At 42.1% G+C, this 20,778-nt stretch overlaps 1 protein-coding gene across 1 annotated transcript in view; it reads left to right on the top strand.

Annotated features, from left to right (window-relative positions):
* Positions 1 to 5,512: 5,512 nt before the first annotated feature.
* Positions 5,513 to 20,778, top strand: part of ANKRD29 (ankyrin repeat domain 29) — a gene marked incomplete at its 5' end in the record, with an annotated part of 30,047 nt that continues 14,781 nt past the window's right edge. Inside the window, 5 exons of the mRNA XM_087819000.1 lie at positions 5,513 to 5,656; positions 9,819 to 9,917; positions 12,361 to 12,459; positions 15,308 to 15,406; positions 18,203 to 18,301. Coding sequence (XP_087675126.1) covers positions 5,513 to 5,656; positions 9,819 to 9,917; positions 12,361 to 12,459; positions 15,308 to 15,406; positions 18,203 to 18,301 — 540 coding nt within the window. The remainder of the gene's footprint in view (positions 5,657 to 9,818; positions 9,918 to 12,360; positions 12,460 to 15,307; positions 15,407 to 18,202; positions 18,302 to 20,778) is intronic.

The raw sequence follows: 20,778 nt of genomic DNA, 5'->3' as shown, positions 1-20,778 counted from the left end.
GATAAATCACAGTTTCACCCCTGCTTGGTGACTCAGAGTCACCAAGTGCAGGGCTATTTGCCTCTGAGCCACATGGACCCTCTGCATCTATTATTTATCCTTTCTCCATTGTGCTGTCAGCAGGCACTTTTTCCTGCTATCAGTTTGCCTCTGGTAAACCTCCCCTTTCACCATTGGCAACTCCTAATTTGATCTGGTTGGGAAAACAGACACATGTTCTTCAGAATTATCCTTAAAGTAAAAACAGACACAGAATTCAGGCCTGTGCCTTTTTGTGGAATAAAGTTCATGGAGTTCAGTACATTTACTGCCTTTATAACAGCTGTTTCACCTACTCAGGACTTACTCTTCAGGGCTGAGGTTGCCAAAAATTGAACACAGGGGGGTTAGATGGACACAGTGAGGGAGGTTACCTTAATAGAGGTGACATCACTGGATAAAGAACAACACCCAGGTCTTTCTTGAGCATCTCAATACCATGTTTCATCTTGGTGATAGAAACTGCTCGTGCCTTGCCCAAAAGTACAGGAACTTGTATATTTCATCTTTGTTCCGAAAGTATGTAAATTATCTCATAATCAGCTCCAGTTCACCCATCAGCTAAATTATTTGGATGAACCACAGGAAAATAAATGAACAAAAGCCCTTATGTTTTTTAACAGCTTTATTGACATACAGATCACATACATATAATTCAGCCACTTAAAGCATTCATTTCAGTTTTAGTATACACACAGAGTTGCGCCACCATCGGCACAGTCAATTTTAGAATATTTTAATCACCCCAAAAAGAAGTCACATACCCATTAGCAGTCACTCTCTATTCCCCCAGAATCCCCAGCTTTAGATTCTGCTAATCTGCTTTCTATCTCTATAGATTTGCCTATTCTGGTCATAATATGTTTTCAACAGACTTTAAACATGGTCTTGAGTTCTGAGTTTGGAAATGCTGGTGTTATATAAATCCTACCTCTAAGGCAGAATGCCTGGGGCAAATCACTTTTTTCTCTTCAGTTTCCTATCACAGAAGTGTAACAATACTGATAATACAGGGTTTAGGCTTCTCTAAAGTTTATTAAACATTCTGAAATTTTCAAGTGCTTAGCGCAAAGTGGGACAATGGATTAGAATAGCCAGTAATACATCAAATACATCCTTCTGAACACAGCTTCTCCATCCTTCATTGTATCTTCATTTGAAGTGGCCTCTAACATCAAAGAATACATTATCGAACAAAGCTCATGTTCTCTTGATTGACTTAAAAGATACAACTGAAATCCACATTATTCTAAACCGTTTTTAAAACCAATAATAGTTTAAATCTCTACCCAATCTTGGCTTTTAATTGGAATTCCAGTTCTGTACAAATAACAATTTCCTGTCTATGTTTCCTCTTCCCTTCCTTCCTGTCCTTAATTTTGGTAGTGTGCTAATGAAGAGTGTAGGAGCCAAAATTCTGGCAGTAAATGGGGGGGGGGGGGGGAATATGACACAAGGGGAAGCTTATCTTCAGTTTTTCTCACAGGGTAATAAGATAGAAGACCTCGGACTCTGGACCCAAACAGACGTGGGTTAGAGTCCTGGCTCTGTTACTTCCCAACTGTATGACGTTGAGTAATTCACTTCTGGGCCTCAGTTTCCTCACCTTAAATGAGAGTAATGAGAGCACTTACCTGATGGGGTTATTCTGGGAATTAGATGCATCAGAGCAGTGAAAGTGCTGAGCACACAGGTTGACACACAGCAAGGCCTCCACGTTGGCTGTCATTGCTGTTCCTCGTAACATGGCAACAGCAAGCCTGAGAGGGGCTTACTGGCCGTGTAGAGATGAGAAAAATAAAAAAAGTTTGAGTAGTCATAGCGCAGCTGGTAAAGTGCTTTACAATTTGTGTGAAGCATTTCACATGCATCGTCTCCTTTAAAGACCAAAGGGCTTGCCCCGGTCCACTCCACAGCATTGATGATTTTGTGCATATTGTACCCGAGGAGGTTTGGAGTTGCCCAGGAATCGTAGTGTGTGCAGACCCCAAAGAGAAGGAAGGTCAGGGCCTTTGCACCTTGGCAGAAGAGGAGCTTGGAACAAGGAAAGGAAGGAGGCCGCTGGCCCGTGCTGCCTGTTCCTTGCTGTCTACAGGAGGAGAATTCCACAGGACGCGGAACCGTGTGGTGGCTAAAGGCAGCCGCAAGCACCAGCCCGCCCGCGGCTGACGTCTGCCGTGTCATTTCCCGCTTTCCTCATCTGTACATTGGGACGGTGACAGTACCCGCTTCACCGAGCTACGATGAGGCTCGAATGAGCTAGGATATGCAGACAGCGTTCCGAGTGGTACAGAACAGGCACTTAGTATTAGCGCAAGACTCCTGTCCTGCAATAATGTGTCAGCCCCAGTGTGATAGGAGAACTTACCCATTTCTTTGCTAGACTTTTCCACCTAGATGCCCCATAGGCACTAGAAACAGCATGTTCAAAGCTGAACTTACCATTTCCCGCCAGACCTGTCCCTTATGTGTTATTCCTGACTTTCATGAATGGCACCACATCACCCAGGCACTCGAACCAGAAACCTGGGAGTCAAGCCAGGCTCCTTTTACCTGCTCCCCTGCACATATAATCGCAGACCAAGACTAGTCAGTGTAGCTCCTTAAGATTCCTTCTGTCTCATCCTGCCATTCCACTGTTGTTGCCTCATCTCGGGCCCTTATCGTCTCCTGCCCTGTTTATGCAGCAGTCTCCTTACCCTTGTGGACACTGATCTCATCTGACTCCAGTCCTCAGTCCATTCTCCCTGAGGCTGCCACAGGGACCTTCCTGCAATGCAAAACAGATGCTCTCCCCCCCACCTTAAAACCCTTCCTCAGCTCCCCCTTGCCCACCAGGATAAAGTGCAAACTCTGTTAGCATGGCACAGCAGATCCTTCAGGATGTGCCCCTGGAGACCCTCTGTCCTCTGTCCCCTCACACCCTTCATTCCAGCCCTTCCCCGGTAGAGATGGTTCTCAGATACCATGGGGAGCCTCCACATCTTTGCCTCACCACCCTGTCTGCCTGGGACATTTGTCACCCAGGCCCCTTGCTCATAATTCAAAACTCTTTCCAAGAATTCCTTCTCTTTGGATTGACCATTCTCTGCTCTCACCACAAGTATCTGCATCCCTGCTCCTGCACCTATAATAACTGATGCCTCTTGGCATGACTTCTTTTCCTACTGGGCCAGAAAGCCATTTGTGAGCAGAGATCAGGTGACTCTTACCTCTAGTCCTAGCCCCTGGCCAGTGCCAGTGTCCGTAGCACATGCTAGTGCCCAAGTAAATTAGTCTGACAAGTATTTCAACTAGCTGTGAGGGCTGTGCATTTAGAGTTAGATTTCATGTGTGTTTACTATCAAAGTGCATTTATGTGTGTTGTCTCATTTAATCCTCCGACAACACATGAATGAGGTACTACTATTATTATTCCCATTATACTGGGCAGAGAAAAGTTAAATAACCTGCCCAAGGTGACAGAGCTGGGAAGTAGCAGGGCCAGGACTTGAACTCCACTCTTTCTTACCCCAAATTGACTACTCTGTCATGCCTCCATCTCCCAGTAAACCAACCCCTTGAGGAAAAATGAAATATTTACAGCTTTTCACAAAGCTTGCTTTCTAGAATATTGTGGGAAACTGGGATGTGTAGCCTGAGCAGGAGAGGAATCCCGGGGGCCACCCTAAAGGCAGGAGAGGCTCCTGGCTGGAGAGCTCTCAGTGAGAATAGAAGATTGTGGTTTGCTGATGGTTTTTGAAAGGTATTTAGGTTTAATGTGAAACAACAAAATCACTGAAAGCGATTTACAATTTATTACTCTCAAGTCTTCATGTTTCAAGAAAAGCCAGTGGATCTGTTCCATAGCACATTTTAAATTCTCTTCCTAACTTACCCTCCCAAACTTCTTTTTGGCCTTGTGCAATCTCTATATTAAAAGGGCATTGTTTCGTGATTTATTATACAAGTCAAACCTGCCTTGCTATTGCTTCACCCAGTTAATAACAACTATAATGTTAGACCCAGCCTTATGCAAAAGCCACAAATGCTGGGTGTGAACACCGTCATTGCAGTTTGGCTGAAATCTCATGGGACGGTAAAATTTACACCTTCAAGGAAAGCAAATTGTTCACCTGGAATTTAAGGTGATTTTTTCCCCTCCTAATTGAGCCAGGAAACTATTCAAAGTATGTTTGTAATCTGCTTATCACTCCCCACTTTGCCTGCTCTCATCCAAGAATGCACAAGAGCCCTTAGTTGGCTGTGTGTGGAAGGTTCTGGAATGAAGTACTCACACATCACTCGCTGTCACTGTGGTTTCATTTACACGGCTCCATGGAGTGACTTAAATTGTTAGTGTTTTCTCTTTAACTTGGTGTAGATAAGTTAGGAATTGTATTTAATATCTTATACTTAAAAGGCATTGCATAAAAGGCCCTTGGGGTCAGGTAGGTGTTTTAAGCCCACCCAAAAGAGTCTTTTTGTTAAATAATTTGAATACTAGAAAATTTTCCAAGACCAGTGAAATTCTTTATTTAGTACCAATACTCTGAATTTAATTTTGCCTGTTGATTCTAACTTTGTAAAGAAAAGGGGAGAGAAGGAAGGAAACTAGGGTTTGTAAGCATTTATGATGTGTTGGGCCCCGCAGTTAACCTACATCATTTAATCCTTAACTTAAACTACAGGGCAGGTAATGTGATGTCCTTCCAAGCGGGAGGAAACGGAGTCCATAGTGCAGGGCTGGGCTTGAGACCCAGAGCTGTGTGGCTCCAAGCCTGTCCTCTGCCTCCACCAGGACTGTACTCTCCAAATCCAAATCTCTCATTCTGGAGAACTGTTTTCCAGCTCTGCTCCTTCCATAGGTCTTGTTCCAACATTAACTTTGCAACTTTAAAATAACCTAGCATGAAGGATCCATATGAGGACACGTAACAGCGTTTTCTGCCCAGAGTTCTTGGTTCTCAACTGGAACCTCTGGCAGGTTCCAGCTGAAGCAAAGAAAATTAGGTGGAGAGAAAGGCCTTTATCCAGACAGCTGAAATTGGGTAGAAACTGTTGAGGGCATGGAAAAGGTGCTGGTAAACTCCTTTGGGAGGTCAGAGCTAGGAGTGGTTTTTCTCTGCTTAGAGGTGAGGAGAAATTTGGAACAATTCAGGGAGGAAATAGCATTTAAACAGAGCCTTGGCCTTGAAGGATGGGGGGAAACTCATTTCAGGCAAAAAGGAAACTGTGAACAAAGACACAGAGGCAGGAAAGTGAGTACATTGGTGGGAAATAGGGTATTAATAGTGCTCTATTAGCAACAACTTACTCTTCATAAACAGCACTGGGGCTCAGGTATCCACTACAAAACAGCGCATTTCCTGACCAAGTATATTACAGTTAGCTATTGGTGGAGAAGCAACCTGCAAATGATACGACACATCTGGAAATTCTGCCTTTTGCGCGGCATATATTTGCGTAGAAGTGGTCATGTTAACCGGTGTTGATTTTGAGATCCAGTTTCATTTTGCTTCTGCAGAAGGAAACTCCGCTTGCCAACGCTGCCTTCTGGGCCGCGAGGAGAGGAAACCTGGCGCTGCTGAGGCTGCTGCTGAACAGCGGGCGGGTGGATGTGGACTGCAGGGACAGTGTACGGAGGCCCTCGGGTATTCGCATGCCAAGAGCACGCCATGCCCCCCTTGGCATGAGCGCACGTCCCGAACGCGTTTCCCCGCGGCGCTCACCTACTCTTTCATGAGTTCGCTTGCTCTGTCCTTCGCAAAAAGCCCAAGGTCCCCTGCTGAGCTTTAAAATGTCCTGGGGAGACAATTACACGCATAAAACAGAAGGAGGCCACAGCAGGGAAAGAGATGCTTCACCAGGGATCAGAATCGGCAGATTCCAAGAAGAGATGGGTATTTAGTCAGAGAATTCAAACCAGCTGCTTCCATGAAAAGGTGGAGATAACTTAGAACAGTCGGGGGCTGCCGTGGAGGTGAGAGTTAGGATTTTTTTCTACAAGGCTGAGAGAATTGAGAAATGGGAGCCTGCCCCCCCAGCCCCTCATTCTCTCATTACCTTTGCAAACATCAATACACTAATTGTCAGTTAAGGGGAACTAAAAAGAGACACTGCTGCCCACTGGCAGGCGTCGCTAAGACTAAGCCCCTCCCTCCGCAGCTAGAGGTAATGATCTCTCTGTCCTCAGCAGGACTTCCCCACGTCTCTGGGGACAAGAAGGACCTCAAATGAGAGAGAGAGAACACAGAGATGTTTTGATTTTAGGATTTAAATAAAAATGTTTTTCAGAGGAGCCTTATTGTTTTTCTGAAAACAGGATGTGCTGTTTCCAGCTTTTATTGCACAAATTTGGTAATTGAGCTCAGCCACCAGCCGGAGGGAGATATCAGCATGTGCTCCAGTTCACCCCCCGGGGGCATCAGTACTGGGTATCTTGGGTTTGCACCTCCAGATCCACCCACACCCTTCTCCAGCTTCCCCTGTGTCCCAGGGTCTGAACTGTGTGCCCTGTCCCAGTGGAGTCACTTCCCTCTGGCCTCCAGTTGGGTTTGGCCAATGGGAGCATTGGCAGGAATCAGAGGTTGGAAGGATGGGGATGTTGGGGAACCCAGTGCCCCCTCCCCGACTGCTCTGTCTGGCAGTAGCACCCTGGGAGCCACTACCTTCCCCTCCTGCCTTCAGCCTGGGCTGGGGGTGGCGCCCCCTGTTACTAGCTCCCAGTGCTACACTGCTCCTTATAGTGTCCCTACACCCAGGCACGGCTTCATAAATAGCCTCTTTGTTAAACTTTCTCCCAATTATCCCAGTTTGAATGTACTGCCTGTTCCTCTCTAGGACCCAGACTGACAATGGGGTCTTGGGCATCTGTGTCCTGGCCGCCCTGGGAGATCTTGGGTCTTCGTGAGCAGTAGAGCCACACCGGGCAAAACTGGAGCAGGGACACTGGTTTTTATTGTGGCCTCATCTACTCACTCGTTGAGGACCACTTTTCCCCTTTTTCTTAAAGCCACTCCTTTTCAGACACCCCTAAAACTTTCTCCTGACTTTCAGCTTCCCAGGGTCGCCTCATAGCGCCACACATGTCCTATCCCCCAGACAGCTCCCCTCTCAGCTTCTTCAGTGCCCTTTCCCCATCCGAGGTCACCTCCTACCATCTCCTTTTTCCAGAGAGCCCACACTCCATCTCTTTCTGTCTGCTGGTGACCCAGCTATTTTGATTAAAAATGCTTCTATGAATAGATGCTAATATGTTTTTAGGTTACTCCCTGTTTAAAATAAGAAGTCATTTCATCAGGAGTTTTCAGGAGAGATGATTCTTTAACCCAAAGGAGCAAGCCTAAATGATGGTAATTTCAGGCGCTCTTTTATTCTGAAAGAGTTTCTAAGATTAGTGGCGACTGAGGGGCAGGGAGATGCTAGGGAAGGTGCAGGCCTTTGTTCCCTCCAGATTTCCCTGCGTGGGTTTCTGCCTCCTCCACATGTCACCTGAACATGGAGTCTGGGTGCCAGGATGGTTTCTTCTTATAGTGAGTGATCTCTAGGCTAGTATTGCCCTTGCCAATGGGGCCGGTCCTCAGGGTCACCTAGGACACCTGTGAGAGCCCATCAAATGCAAGGAGAGGCCCCAGGCCTTTGCTGGGAACTGCTCCTAACCTCAAGTATGACCACGTTCAAACTTCTCCAATAAACAGCTTTGTAAAGAACAAATATACGTTATCTCTGGGCCACCTGCAACAGGCAGCACTTTGGTTTGCTAACATTGATTCATCTTCAGTTTCTAGATTAATGCTGTCTTTAATGATGGTTACAGTTTTTGCTTTGCTCATCTCTCTGACACTTTTACCACAAAGATGTGCAGTGGTGAGGTTATTTTAGTCTTCTTAGACATATGAATGTGTATATGTCACCACCTTGTTGGTTGTGGTCTACACTACATTTATATCCACTATGTACTCTGTTCAGAATCCGTCTGTTTGAAAGATACATTTTAACATCAGGTAATGAAATGAAGTAACCTTAATCATTAGAGAATTAAAAGCAATCAAGCCAATAGGTTTTGAATAGAAAGTATTTCTGTGTAGCTTAAGTCATCAACAGATACGACTTCTTTATTTTCCCTTCTTCTCAACCTCTGACTTTTTCTCAATTGACAATCATGTAGAATTGAAATACAGTTTATAAAAAAAGCATTTTTGTTATTTGTTTCATTCATTTCTCCCCCCCCCCTTTAATACAGATGAGCCTAACATTTTTTATTTTCTTTTTTAAATATCCAAATTAAGTGCTCTCTGCTGCCTCTGGATCATGATTTTTATTTTGACGCCAGTGTGGCCCATGATAAAAACATTTTCTTGCCTCTCATGTAAAGAATATAGTCATAGCTTGTCTGTTTAGACTGGCTTTAAATCAAGGTTTCTTCTATCCACAATCTAAATAAAAATTGCTTGCATTCAAGAGGAAGTTAGTAATACCAAGCTTGCCACTCCAATCTTGGAAAATATGGAGGAAGGAGTTCAACTGAATAATGGATGGTACAGCCTACATGAAGGTCTTGCATTGAAATACCAAGTAGAGTCACATGGAGTACAGAAAGTATCGTAGAGCACTTCTATGAAGTCATTAGCTTTTCTTGACTACCTATACCTTCTACTTATAGCAAACAAGACTTCTAAAAGTAGCATTGTCATTCACAGAAGTCAACAAAAGCCAGATGATAACATTTACTGAACTGTCATAATATTTTAATATCTAACATTTGCTGAATTAATATCTAACATTAATATGATAAGCCTGTTGCCTAAATTATCTTTTTCCCATTTAGTTTAATCAGGCAGATACTTAAATTATTCCTCATTTTACAGATAAGGAAAATAAGCCTTTGAAATGTTAGATAACCCACCCAAGGTCATACTGTCAGGGACTACTGAACTCTACTGCCTTCCTATAAAATCCCACAGATGTAAATACCACGACACTCCTAAGAGTCACTTATCCCCCATCCTAGAGAGCCTTCCTCATGTGCAGAATTGCACATCTCTTATCACCCACTCCTGGAAGGCAGGTTGCTGAGTATGCAGAGGTGGTGGTTCAGATTACAATTTCAACCCTGGGAAAAACTATGAATTAACTACAAACATTCACTTGAATTGGAGGGTCTGTATCAGATACACCTCAAGTCCTTGAATCTGAAAGCTGAAAGAGACCTCGGTGATCACCTTGTCCAACCTCATATTAAAGATGAGATAAATGAGCCCCAGGAATTGGAAGCAACTTGTCTCAGTTACACTGTTGGCTAATGACAAAGGTCGACGTGGACCCAAGGGCTCCTGACTTGCTTCTGTAGTCTCTTATTTCATCACAGTGCCTTTCATCTCTACCTGAATCAGTTTGAAGATAAAGACTTCTAAACCCAGAAAGCCATTTAACCCATTTTTTGCATCAATAGCAGTATTTTGGCTCAAGAATCATTTAATATGAACCATAAAATGAGACCATTACATGACTGCTGCTTTAAAATGCAGTAACCATGGTTCTCTTGGACTGCATTCTGAAGGTAATGGAAGAAGTCAATTTTTAAATTGAAAATTCCAGCCTCAGCAATTGTAACTTTGCTTCTCCCCCCCCCCCCCATCTAGTCTGCATTATAAGATCATTCATAAAACACTTCTATCACTGCGGGAAATTTTGTGCGTGGATGTGCCCTGGGTGGAGCTGACATCTCTGCAGCCTCTTCTCCAGGACCCCCTCTGACATGCGATGGCCTAACCGCTCACCTGTCTCTCCCCCCCCAGTATGGCACCACGCTCCTCATGGTCGCCTCCTATGCCGGTCACATAGACTGTGTGAAGGAGCTCGTTCTCCAAGGAGCAGACATCAATCTCCAGAGAGAGGTAGGTCAGACGTTGCACTTGATTAAGAATGACCCAGGTGGCCGAGGCTTGAAGCTTTCACAATGGTGAATTGTTAAGAAGGGCAAGAGTAGTCATTGCTTTTCTCCTATAAGACACTAAAGCCTAGACTGCAGACTTTATTGTGCCTAAATCAAGGCCCAGGAACTGACCATTGGTTGTGCTTCAGTTGAACATATCTTCTTAGGCACGTGTTTTCCCTTCTTCCCTGGGATGATGTGTTATAGAATTCGTAGAATTTTCATAGAGATCATTGTATTTTTAGAAGGATTATATCACCAACCTGTTCTTAATGAGGCTCACTTGCTAGACTATCTCTACTATCCCTACCAAACCATGTTTTCAAAGAACTTCTCTGACTGGCTATGTATTAAATCTCTCCTCCCAAAATCCATGTGGTGAGCATTGGACTAAAATGTGAGCCTGTTCCCATACTTCATTCAGAGGCATTCTTGGGAGTTCCATCTGACCAGAGGATCCATTCTTGGTCCCATGGAGAGGAACAATGGGAGGCTAGGACATTTTAACATACTTTGGGATGCAGGTCTAAGAAGGGTTCATATATTTCCAAAAACAATATAGGGCCTGGGAAATTAACCTTCATGGAGACACATGTGTAGGTCAGTCCACACTGACTCAGACCGGAGATGGGCATTTTGGAGCAAGCTCCAAACCAGACTGGGGCACTTGGTTTTCCTTGATCCACTCTTAGCCGGAGGCCTGCCCTACAGTTGTTTCAGAAAGGACGATTCATTAACCAAACTTTCATCATGCAGAACAGCTCGTCTTACAAGCTGGACTGCCACCCTGTGTGGAGCCAATTAAGGGCTGGATGTTCCATGGGGCATCTAGAAGTCTCATCTGCACTCTGGGCATCACCATGGCCTTGGACCATGGGAGAGTGACACTTAATGGATGGAATCTGGAGTCTGGTTCTCTGTTGTCTGGACTAGCAAGCCTGGTCTGTTGAGAGGAGCAGTACTCAGAGACTACAGCAAATCCAACCAGCCTTCTTACAGATAATTCTGAGAATTTCCATAACACTGGATCATTGTTTTAGGTCATTTTCATTCCAGCTGCTAACTTTTTTCTTGGAAGAAAATGTTTGGACCCATTTAGAATTATAGTTTAAAATTACCCTATTCTTTTTTATTTTTCCTCTTGCTTTCCAGTCTTTATTTTAACTTTAAAGAAAAGACAGATTTTTCACTAATAAAAACAATGTGATTCAGCTCTGCTTACTCAAAAACTTTATCCTTAAAGGCAAGTTCAAATGCACAAAAATATCTTCAGGTCACCTGAGAAAGCTGAGAGAAGAAACATTTGTTTGATTTCTAGCCAATATATGGTTTTTATTGTTTTATATTTGTCTGTTTGGTTCTATTTGCTCAGCTAATGTTCTTGAAGAGGTAAACTATTGTACATTGAACACAGTGGAGCTTGAAGACTTCCCAGAGTGTGCCCCATCTGGAGGTAGCATGTGTGGCTTAAATGATGATATTATGTAAGTTCCTGGTGGTCCCCTGAGGCCATGGAACTCTGGGGCAATAGACCTGCTAAGCCAAAGAGAGGCCCCAAGCTTACCTTGCATGTTTTGGAATCTGAACGGGAGTGTTTAGTGGTGCTGTGGAACTTACTCATATAAGCAGACTTCTACCTTGGTTCATGTGTACTCCATTCTGCAATATCAGAGTATTTGTTTCCTGAAAAAGTACCTGCCACTGTTTTCTTAGGTTGGCCATCCAGACACACAGAGCTTGTGGGAGAGACAAACTAGGAGCTAATGGTCCTGGAAGACTGTTGCTCTAGAGAACAGCAATATTGTCTGAGTACAACTCTCAGGTACAGAAGCTGCACATGAAGTTTTCATGAGGCCCTGGGTTTTGGGAGTAAAGCCCATGCATTTCAGACCTTTATTCACATTCCAGACTGAAGTCTAGCTCCTGCTGTCTACAGAGTGCTGTGTTCCCATGCACGATGATTGATAGTATGTACATTCCAAAATTGCCTCAAACTGCTGTAAATATGATTTTGTAATTAATGTATCAAAAAACAAATCCTCTCTTTTAACGAAGAAACAACACCTATAAATGAATGTTGTCATTGGATTTAGGGCCCCCCCAGATAAGCACCTCCTCTCAAAATCCTTAACTTACATCTTTTTCCATGTAAGTAATATTCACAAGTTTCAGGAATTAGAACGAAGACATATCTTTTGGAAATCCACCGTTCCACTGCACCAAGAATAAAGTTATCCTTTTATTTTGTCACTCCTCTGGTCAAAAAATATAATCTGTTCCAATATAGCCCCTTCCTAGGCTAGAAGTTTCATATGCAAGGATATTGCTTTATTTTGCTTGCAGATGTATAAATCAAATGTAATGTAGCCAAATATCTTTTAAAACCAGCCTCTGTTCTCTCCCAGTCAGGCACAACTGCCCTGTTCTTCGCTGCCCAGCAAGGTCATAACGACGTCGTGAGATTTCTCTTTGAATTTGGAGCATCCACTGAATTTAGAACCAAAGTAAGAGAACTTTCTTGATTTCATACTTATTGAAGAATTTCAGCAATCTTGAGTATTCATTTCTTTTCATCTATAGTACAAATCTGCACTTCCTTTTTTACAAGACTCAAGCTTAGGAAGGTAGGTTTCCGTCACAAGGTGCCTTGTAATGGTTCAGGGGTCATCCTAGGGATTCAATTTAAAACATGACAATTTTTACTCTGGGCTCACAATTGGAGAATTTTATGAAGAATCACATAGATTCTTTTTTGCACTTGTAGCTTTCTACTCTAGGACACTAAATTCTGTTACCGGGATGGATACAGTAGCAGGTACTTTAAACTTTCCCTGTTTTCATGTGCTTTTTACTGCTTCAAGGTTAATCCCAGTGCTATGATAGGAAATGTTGAAGTATTAAGCTGATCCTAGTGAATCTCAGAGATTCTAAGGAGGGTGATTTGGCAGGTTGTTTACCTTCTGAGATACCCTCACTGAAATACATAATATATGATTACAGTTTATGTATTTGGGCAAGAGGAGCCATTGATTCTTCATATTGGACATGTTTGATAAGAAAGCTGAGACTGCAGCAAGATCAACTTGGTGTTCCCAAAATGTTTTAAGTGATAATGTGTTGTAGTAGGAGGATTTGAACTGCCATAATTTTTTTGTAATTGTCAACTTATTTCTGGCCTAATCATAGTAAAAAAAATCCTGAAAATCTGCCCCAGTTGGAAATTTTTAGGTTTTCTTAATTCATTGCATTTGATATTTCAATATCAAGGGAGTTTCCACTGGGTTTTTTTCTTATTAAAATGATAACTATTGCATATCAGTTTTCTGAATATCAGGTTTCTGTCTTTTCTGAAACCTGCTGTTGGACTATGTCCCTGCCTCCGAACGTGCTGAATATAATATACAAAATATATGTGTGTATATATTTTATATTAATTATCATTTTATTTTTCACCGAAAAAATGATACAACTTAAAACAGAGAGTAAAGTTTTACAAACCTAAATCTCAACTCTTTGAACTATGTCAAAATGATCATGTGTAGCCACATGGTTGCTTCAGTCTTCTTGGTTAGCAAATATGCTGGCTTAAAGCCTTTGTACATGAGCCAGTTTGTGTTGTCCCCGGAATTCCAGGGGGAGCCATTCCACAGGTTTCCATTAGGTCAACTGCAGGTGTCCAAGAGCTTCCCATGGGAAAAAGAGTGTTGGAAGGCTTTGAGTTTTAATACTATCCTGTCGTCAAAACTGACTTGTGTCAACAATTGTACTCATTGTTATTAAATCTATATCCCCAAAAATGTGTTTTAAAAATAGAAGTTATCGGCTCTTGTATGACAACCATCACATTTAATCTGTTCTCTAAACTCTTTAGGCAAAGAGCTGAGAAAATCAACAGAACAAAACTTGGAAACATGAGTGTTTCTATCTGCTATTAAGCAATTTTTTGATTCTCACCCAGCCCTCCAATACCCCACCACCACTACCACCTCAGCCTTTCAGTCTCTCTCCTCCATTTCTCACCCTTCAAAATTCAGCTCTCCCCCACCACACAGCCCATCCCTTGCTGAAGCCTTACTCAGCCACAAGTGTCCCCCAGGATCTCACCTGCCTGTGAGCGCAGGAGCTCTTGTAGCAGCGTCTGTCCAAGTGAGACCCACCTGCCACCTGCTCACCACAGTTCCCTGACATGACTGGACAAAAGGCCTATTTCTGGGCCTCACCCCAGACCTACTGAATCTGAGGACATTTTGAATAAACACTCTATGTCCAAATTTAGCAACCATACTATCTCATATTTATGATTTGTATTTTAGAACTAGGTTACATGTTCTTGCATTATTTATAATTAGCTCAAATGTCCACATGCCAATTCACAGAGCCAAACAAACAACAGCCCTAGATGGGAAGAGAGAATGCATTAGCTCTAGCACCTGAGAAAAACCATTAAGGGTTTCAGCTGACCACAAACTCAGTGAGTCAGTAGTGTGATGTGGTTGACATAAAAGCTAATTCTAATTTAGGCTGCAGAAATAAAAGGAGAGTAGATAGAACAGAGGAATGTCCCACTCCAGACCACATCCACTTTACAGCTCTGTTTAGTTCTGGGGCTCACATTTTAAAAGAGACCTGGACAGACTGGCACACGTTCAAAGGAAAATACTAAGTAGAATGGTGAGAGGCACATGGAATATGCTGTAATTATCCAATTTTTAAGGGATGCAGATCTTGTTTCATGAAGGCAATGGCCCCAGAGGGTTACCCTATAAAAGTACCTTAATCTCAGAGGCCTGCAACTGGGTGGAACCACAAGAAGACGCCAGTGTTTGTCAAGAGGGTCTCTGGCCAGAAGCCAAGGAGACTATTCTGTTAATTCCAAGACAGATCTGATTTGTACAGACTTTCTGTTTTTCGTTTCCTTTATTGAGAGGCAAATAGATGAGCCTGCATTTGACGTGGGAAATTTTTATTTATTTTTGTTTTTCAATTACAGCTGACATACAATATTATATTAGTTTCAGGTATACAGCATAGTGATCAGACCTTTGTATAACTTACAAAGTGATCACTCTGATAAGTCTAGTAGACATGGGACATTTCTAAATTAATCATAATATTTTAGTCAAACAACTGAAATAAATCTCAGGCAAATCATCCAAGTGTACATGATGAAGTCCTTAACACGAGCTCTGTCAGGGTTATAAAGAAAACGTAAAAGGGACAAAAGAGGAAATGTGAGTTTGTTATTATCTATGGAAATTTCTTTTCCAAAGTTCTCGCGGAATGAGGAGCATGTGTTTGGCATGATTTGTGCCTGCACTGTTTCTAAAGTGTTTACACTTTGCACGCCCGTAGGATGGAGGCACTGCCCTGTTGGCCGCCAGCCAGTACGGGCACATGAAGGTGGTGGATACCTTGCTGAAGCATGGAGCCAACATCCACGACCAGCTTTATGTGAGTGTTTCAAGGGAACCCTGCTCATTCCCTCATCACACACACCATTGCAGTCTCAATTTGGCTTCCAAAAATATTTTAATGAACAGTAAGACCTTAATCTGAGACATCAAGGGGAAAAAATAGTTAACCATATCGCCTTTTTCTATGTAGAAACCACACAATCTTATTTATCCATCTTAGTTTTGCCGTTTTAAATCTCTTACACATGCAGTATTTCCTGTACCTACGCAATTAGGATCTTCAAAAGTCATGTGATGCATATTCATTCATAACATGACAAGCCCAGCATATGGACTTGCTAAAAACCAAAATAAGTTCTGTTGTGGGTTTATCTGGGAGGAGGAGCACACAAAAGGAGAAATCATATTATTTGGAAGAGAAGTGAGGTTAGGTGAAGACCTGTGAAGTACATGTACTTTGAAAGGCATCCACGGCTAGTGTGGGACTGTTTGCAGCTAATTGGCAATTAGCACATTACCCAAGCACTCTTTTAATTCATTGTCATTGTAATTCCAAAGGATTTATGGCAAATGTGATTTTAGTTTTATAGGAAAAAAGAAAATACGGGGAGATGATGTGACTTAAGTATGATAGTGAGGCGTGGAAGAACTCCTGTTCCCAATCATCTAGGAGCCACATTTTAGGCTCTCCTACCTGTAGACAGTTAGCCCTTACGCCTAGGGCACTATATACTTAAACAGGCATGTAATGAGATGTGTAGGTGTGAACTTTTCCATTTGAACACCCTTTCTAGCCATTACACGGTTAACTGACAAATGACAGACCTCTTTGAAGTATGTGGCAAGTAGCTTTACCCTTTGTACTTCAAAATCCATAATACTTTGAGCCCAAGCATTCCCCGTTGAACGGCTGAACTACTTGAAAATGATCTAAAGGAGTCATTCTCAGCTCTGCTGCCCATTAGAATCACCTCCAGAGTTGTAAAAAATACCACTTCCCAGGCCCACCCCAGACCAACTAAGCTGGAGTCTCTGAGGGCACAGCTTGATTTGAGCAACAGGTGGTTCTGACCTGTGGCCAAGTCTAAGAAACACAGGTCTACAGCTACTTCTTTGGCTGTGTATAGGAGCAGCATATCTGAGAGTGTGTGTGAGTAAATGTATGTGTAGGCTGATTAGGAAGAGCCCAAGTCTTTGGAAAAAGAGAATGAGTTGTGATTTTCATAGCACCCCAAATTGATGGTGGGTATAGAATTTGTACTGTTAGATAATAATCTTCCATAAGGTTCATCAGGGTGGCACATAATTGTAGAAATGCTGAGTTTGGGAAGAGCCCATTTCCACAGTAAATTCATCTCTGTTATAAGGTGACTCACGAAGTTCATGCAGCGGAACTTGCATTTTCTGTTAAGACTTTTACCCTTACCCAAACAGTCCAGTGTAAATCTTTTCACAAAAGACAATTGAAATATGGGAAATCCCTGTCATTGATCCCTGAAACTTCTAGGAACAGAAGTTTGTAATGAACAGTAAAAAATCCAATGCATAGATATCCATTTTAGAAACTCCCTAAGAGTTATGAGCTGCTAAGGGCCTGGAAGACTTCCTGTGGCAACACAGTAAGGAGCAGCTGAAATTTTCATTCCCATATCAAACACCTGCTTAAAAATCTGTACAGGCTAATTAATTTTTTAATGATTACCTTGAGGGGAGTCTGGCAGCTCACTGACTCCTACTGGAAATCCGGCACCCTCCACTTGGTTGGACTTGCAGGGAAAAGTGCTTTGTATTTTAACCTGTGGTTGATGTTCCTATGGGAGGGTGGTAATTAGCTGGGTTTGCTGGGTGTTTTCCACTAGGATGTGCTCCGGTTTTCCACTTTGGTCTAAAAGTAATGAAGCTCACCGTGTTCTGTCTGTGTGAAGTGAGCAGCTAGGGAGGATGCATACCCTCAGTTGACCCATGTATTGCTGAAATTACCCAATGACACATCTTCAAGAAAAAATAAATGACCAGAAGACACAGACACCCAGTTAAAAAGAAAACGAAAGAAAACTGGAAACAAGCACTTGCTTTGGACTTTTATGCAAGATTGCTTAGTTGCATGTATAGGTGTTATGGGCGTCTCCTGAGCTGACAGGGCGCAAGATTATGGACAGTCTTACTAGGGCAGTTATTCTGAAAGGCTCTTATGCTTTAAAGCTTGGAGAAACTGCACATTGTGGAGATGTGGATAAGGGGACAAGAACACGAAAAGAGTAGGAGAGATCTAATTAAAAGGACATTTTTTTCTCCTGATTCACAAAATAGATTTGGCTAATTTTGTTGTTTGTTTTTTATTAATAGGGTACTTTTTGTTTGTTTTTAAAGGAAGACTTTGCTCTTAATTACAGAAGGATTGAAATGGAAAATTGTATTAAATGTATATATTTTTAAATGTAATTAAAAAGTGGACGAACTCAGATCATGCATCAAAAGCAGAAAGCAGCCAATGAAAGTCTATGCAGACAAGAGAAAAGTGGTGACTGGATATCTGAAAAACCTAGAGGCTACTACCAAGTAGATGTATCATAAGCTCTAGGATCAAGATTTTTGTGAATAGTCATTATATACATTATAACTTATCCTTATAAAACTATTTTACCTTTCAGTCTGACTCAGTGTGATCTTTTAAAATCATTCTTCAAAGACTAAAACACTAACTATGCATGTGAAATAAAGGGGGGGGGATGGAAATGGAAAATTATATTAAATGTATATATTTTAAAAGGTAATTTCTTTTAAAAGAAATGTGAAAGATGATTTTTAACACTTTCAATTTGCTGTCTATCAGGATGGAGCCACTGCACTCTTCCTAGCTGCCCAAGGTGGCTACTTGGATGTTACTCGATTATTGTTGTCTTCGGGAGCAAAAGTCAACCAGCCAAGGCAGGTAATGTCCCTGTGCACGGAGCAGTGGGCAGGGAGGGCCAGCTCTCCTGCAGCAGCATTCACCTGAGACATCCAGTCAGCTCTGGGCGTCTTTAAATCCTTTTACTTCTGTGACGTGAGTTAATCTTTGATTAGCGTTTCCCCTGTAATTTGCTTTGGGCTCACCCAAACTCAGGCTGACATCACCATTTACTATTTTTAAAACTTGGGCGTTTGGTGTCTGAGGTCACATACACACTCTGCCGCCTCCTGTTCCAATAAATTATGGCTGCTCTGAGGTGATGAGAGTTGGCTAGCCTGGGCCATAGGTAAACAGAGGTGTGTCAGGTAGCCTTGCCCCTGCCCGGTCCCTCCACTGATGTGCTGTCTTCTCTCTTCCCCCCACTCCTTTCACCAAGCCAGAGATGAGAAATGAAGGTGTGCAATGTCATTAGTAGGTTCCACACCTTCATCTCTCACAATTACAATACTACCGAGACTTCATTTTCCAACAGGAAGCTAACATCTAGTAAATCAACGAATTAATATTTAAAGGAATAGAACTGCAAGATAATACAGGGCCTCACTTAGAAATGGTGAAGAACCATTCCAATGTAAGGCATTATACTTAGCTTCTCTTGTGTAGGAGCTATTTCCTCACTAATTAATTTATTTTTAACAAAACATTTTAGGTTGCGGTAACTTTACTTTAAAGGTAGTTTTCTAGGGAAAAGTCAAGCTGATTTCTTACCAGTAAATGACTCCCAGCTCAATTCCCACTGTAATATGACCTGCTTTGATAATGCCTGTGTGGTCACGTAATGAATGGCGATGGGAACCTTAAGGTTGGTCCAAGTTTTGACCACAGGCTCCTTCAACCTTAAGAAGTCCAAGTGCATAAGGAGCCTAAGAATGGAAAGAACCTTTGGACAAAGTGGGTTTGAGGTCAAGAATACTGAGTTCTAGATCTAGTTCTGCCAATAACTAGCTGTGTGGTTTTGAGCAAGTGAATCAACCTCTCTGGACCTCTCTTCCTTCATCTGAAATTTGGAGGCTGGGCAGGATGATCCTGATGATCTCTTTGAGCTCCCAAATTTTTGATAATTGTTTTATTCAACATTCAGTCAGTATTTCTTGAGAACTTAATATGTGCCAGACACTGTTATGAATGTAAGATTATATTTTTAGAATTTTAAAGATATTCTTAGTTTAGGAATATTTCTGGGAAAGGAAACTTTTAGAAACAGTTATGCTTCCATTCCTTCCAGTCTTGTTGGTCCTTCTTATTTTGAAATTGTTTTTTGATTCTGACCCAGAGGCCTCATTTTACTAAATAAAAAGAATTGGTTATTTTTAGATTGCATAAGTTTTATTTGGAGGTCATTATAGAGGGTACCACTGTGAATTTAGAAATGAGAGATTATCAAGTCTCTCTTTCTTTCTGAACATTCTTCTAAAATAATTTCTGGCATTTTGACAAACCTATTTATAAAATAAATTGTATTATTCATATGCCTAAGGTACTGTTTGTAAAAAAACAAAAAGCCAAGTTGATATAAGATTATATTTCAAATGTTTGCATGGATTGTGTCCATTTGAACCTAAATTGAGTCATGTGATGATGACATTGAAACCCAGAAGTTATGAGTGAACCAGCACTGCAGCGGCGGCCACGACACACCACGGCGTTGCTCATTCCTCAGAAGTGAGGATAACCTGGTCAAAGTGGGTGACCTAGTCTGGGAGTGGGAGGGCCAGGGGCCCCCTCAGGTCAGGGAGCAAGTGACATGCCCTTCCAAAGACTGTATCTGATGTGATAGTTTGGAATTTCGAGAGTCCAGCTCTGAAAGGCTGTTATTGAGGAACGGGGTGCTTTATAACTTAAGAATCGCTCTTGGTGGGAGGGAAGCAGTAGAATTTTTCTAACCCCACCCCACAGGTAACCGCTGTGCCTGTAAAAACCATAATCTTCTTACTGCCTGCCCTGAGCTTATAAATAAAATGCTATCTAGCTATGCCAGACTGGTCCAAGTTCTGTCTTCTCTCAGAGGGTAAACTCCACATATTTAATTCCATTCCAGAAAAACAAGTCGTGTCATAAATATGGCAAAAGTGGTATCAGTCCTGGCTGACTTTGTCACAGATTATGAGATTTTAAAAAAAGCCTGGTTAAAAATTTTCATTAAAATATCCTGCACATGGTAGGGAATTTAGAAACCAGTGTTCGATTCTGAAATCTCAGCTGACACACTGTCAGAAAATTCTTGAATTTACAAAATAAGGATGAGGATATTTTTCTGGTTTAATTTCTTTATATTTTTTAGATAAATCCAATGTATAATTTTTGCATTGCCATCCTGTGGGGTCCTGACATTTTGTGGCACATATGACAGGATGTTAACAAAGTTGCTCTGAAATTATTCAGCTGACATTTGCTCTGAGCTGCAGGGAATCTGACCCGTAGTAAGAATGACTTTTCCTTGTAACTCTGTCACTGAG

This window comes from Miniopterus natalensis, chromosome 7 (assembly GCF_054644295.1).
Source record: "Miniopterus natalensis isolate mMinNat1 chromosome 7, mMinNat1.hap1, whole genome shotgun sequence".
Lineage (NCBI taxonomy): Eukaryota > Metazoa > Chordata > Mammalia > Chiroptera > Miniopteridae > Miniopterus > Miniopterus natalensis.
This window is presented reverse-complemented; position numbering and strand designations above follow the sequence as displayed.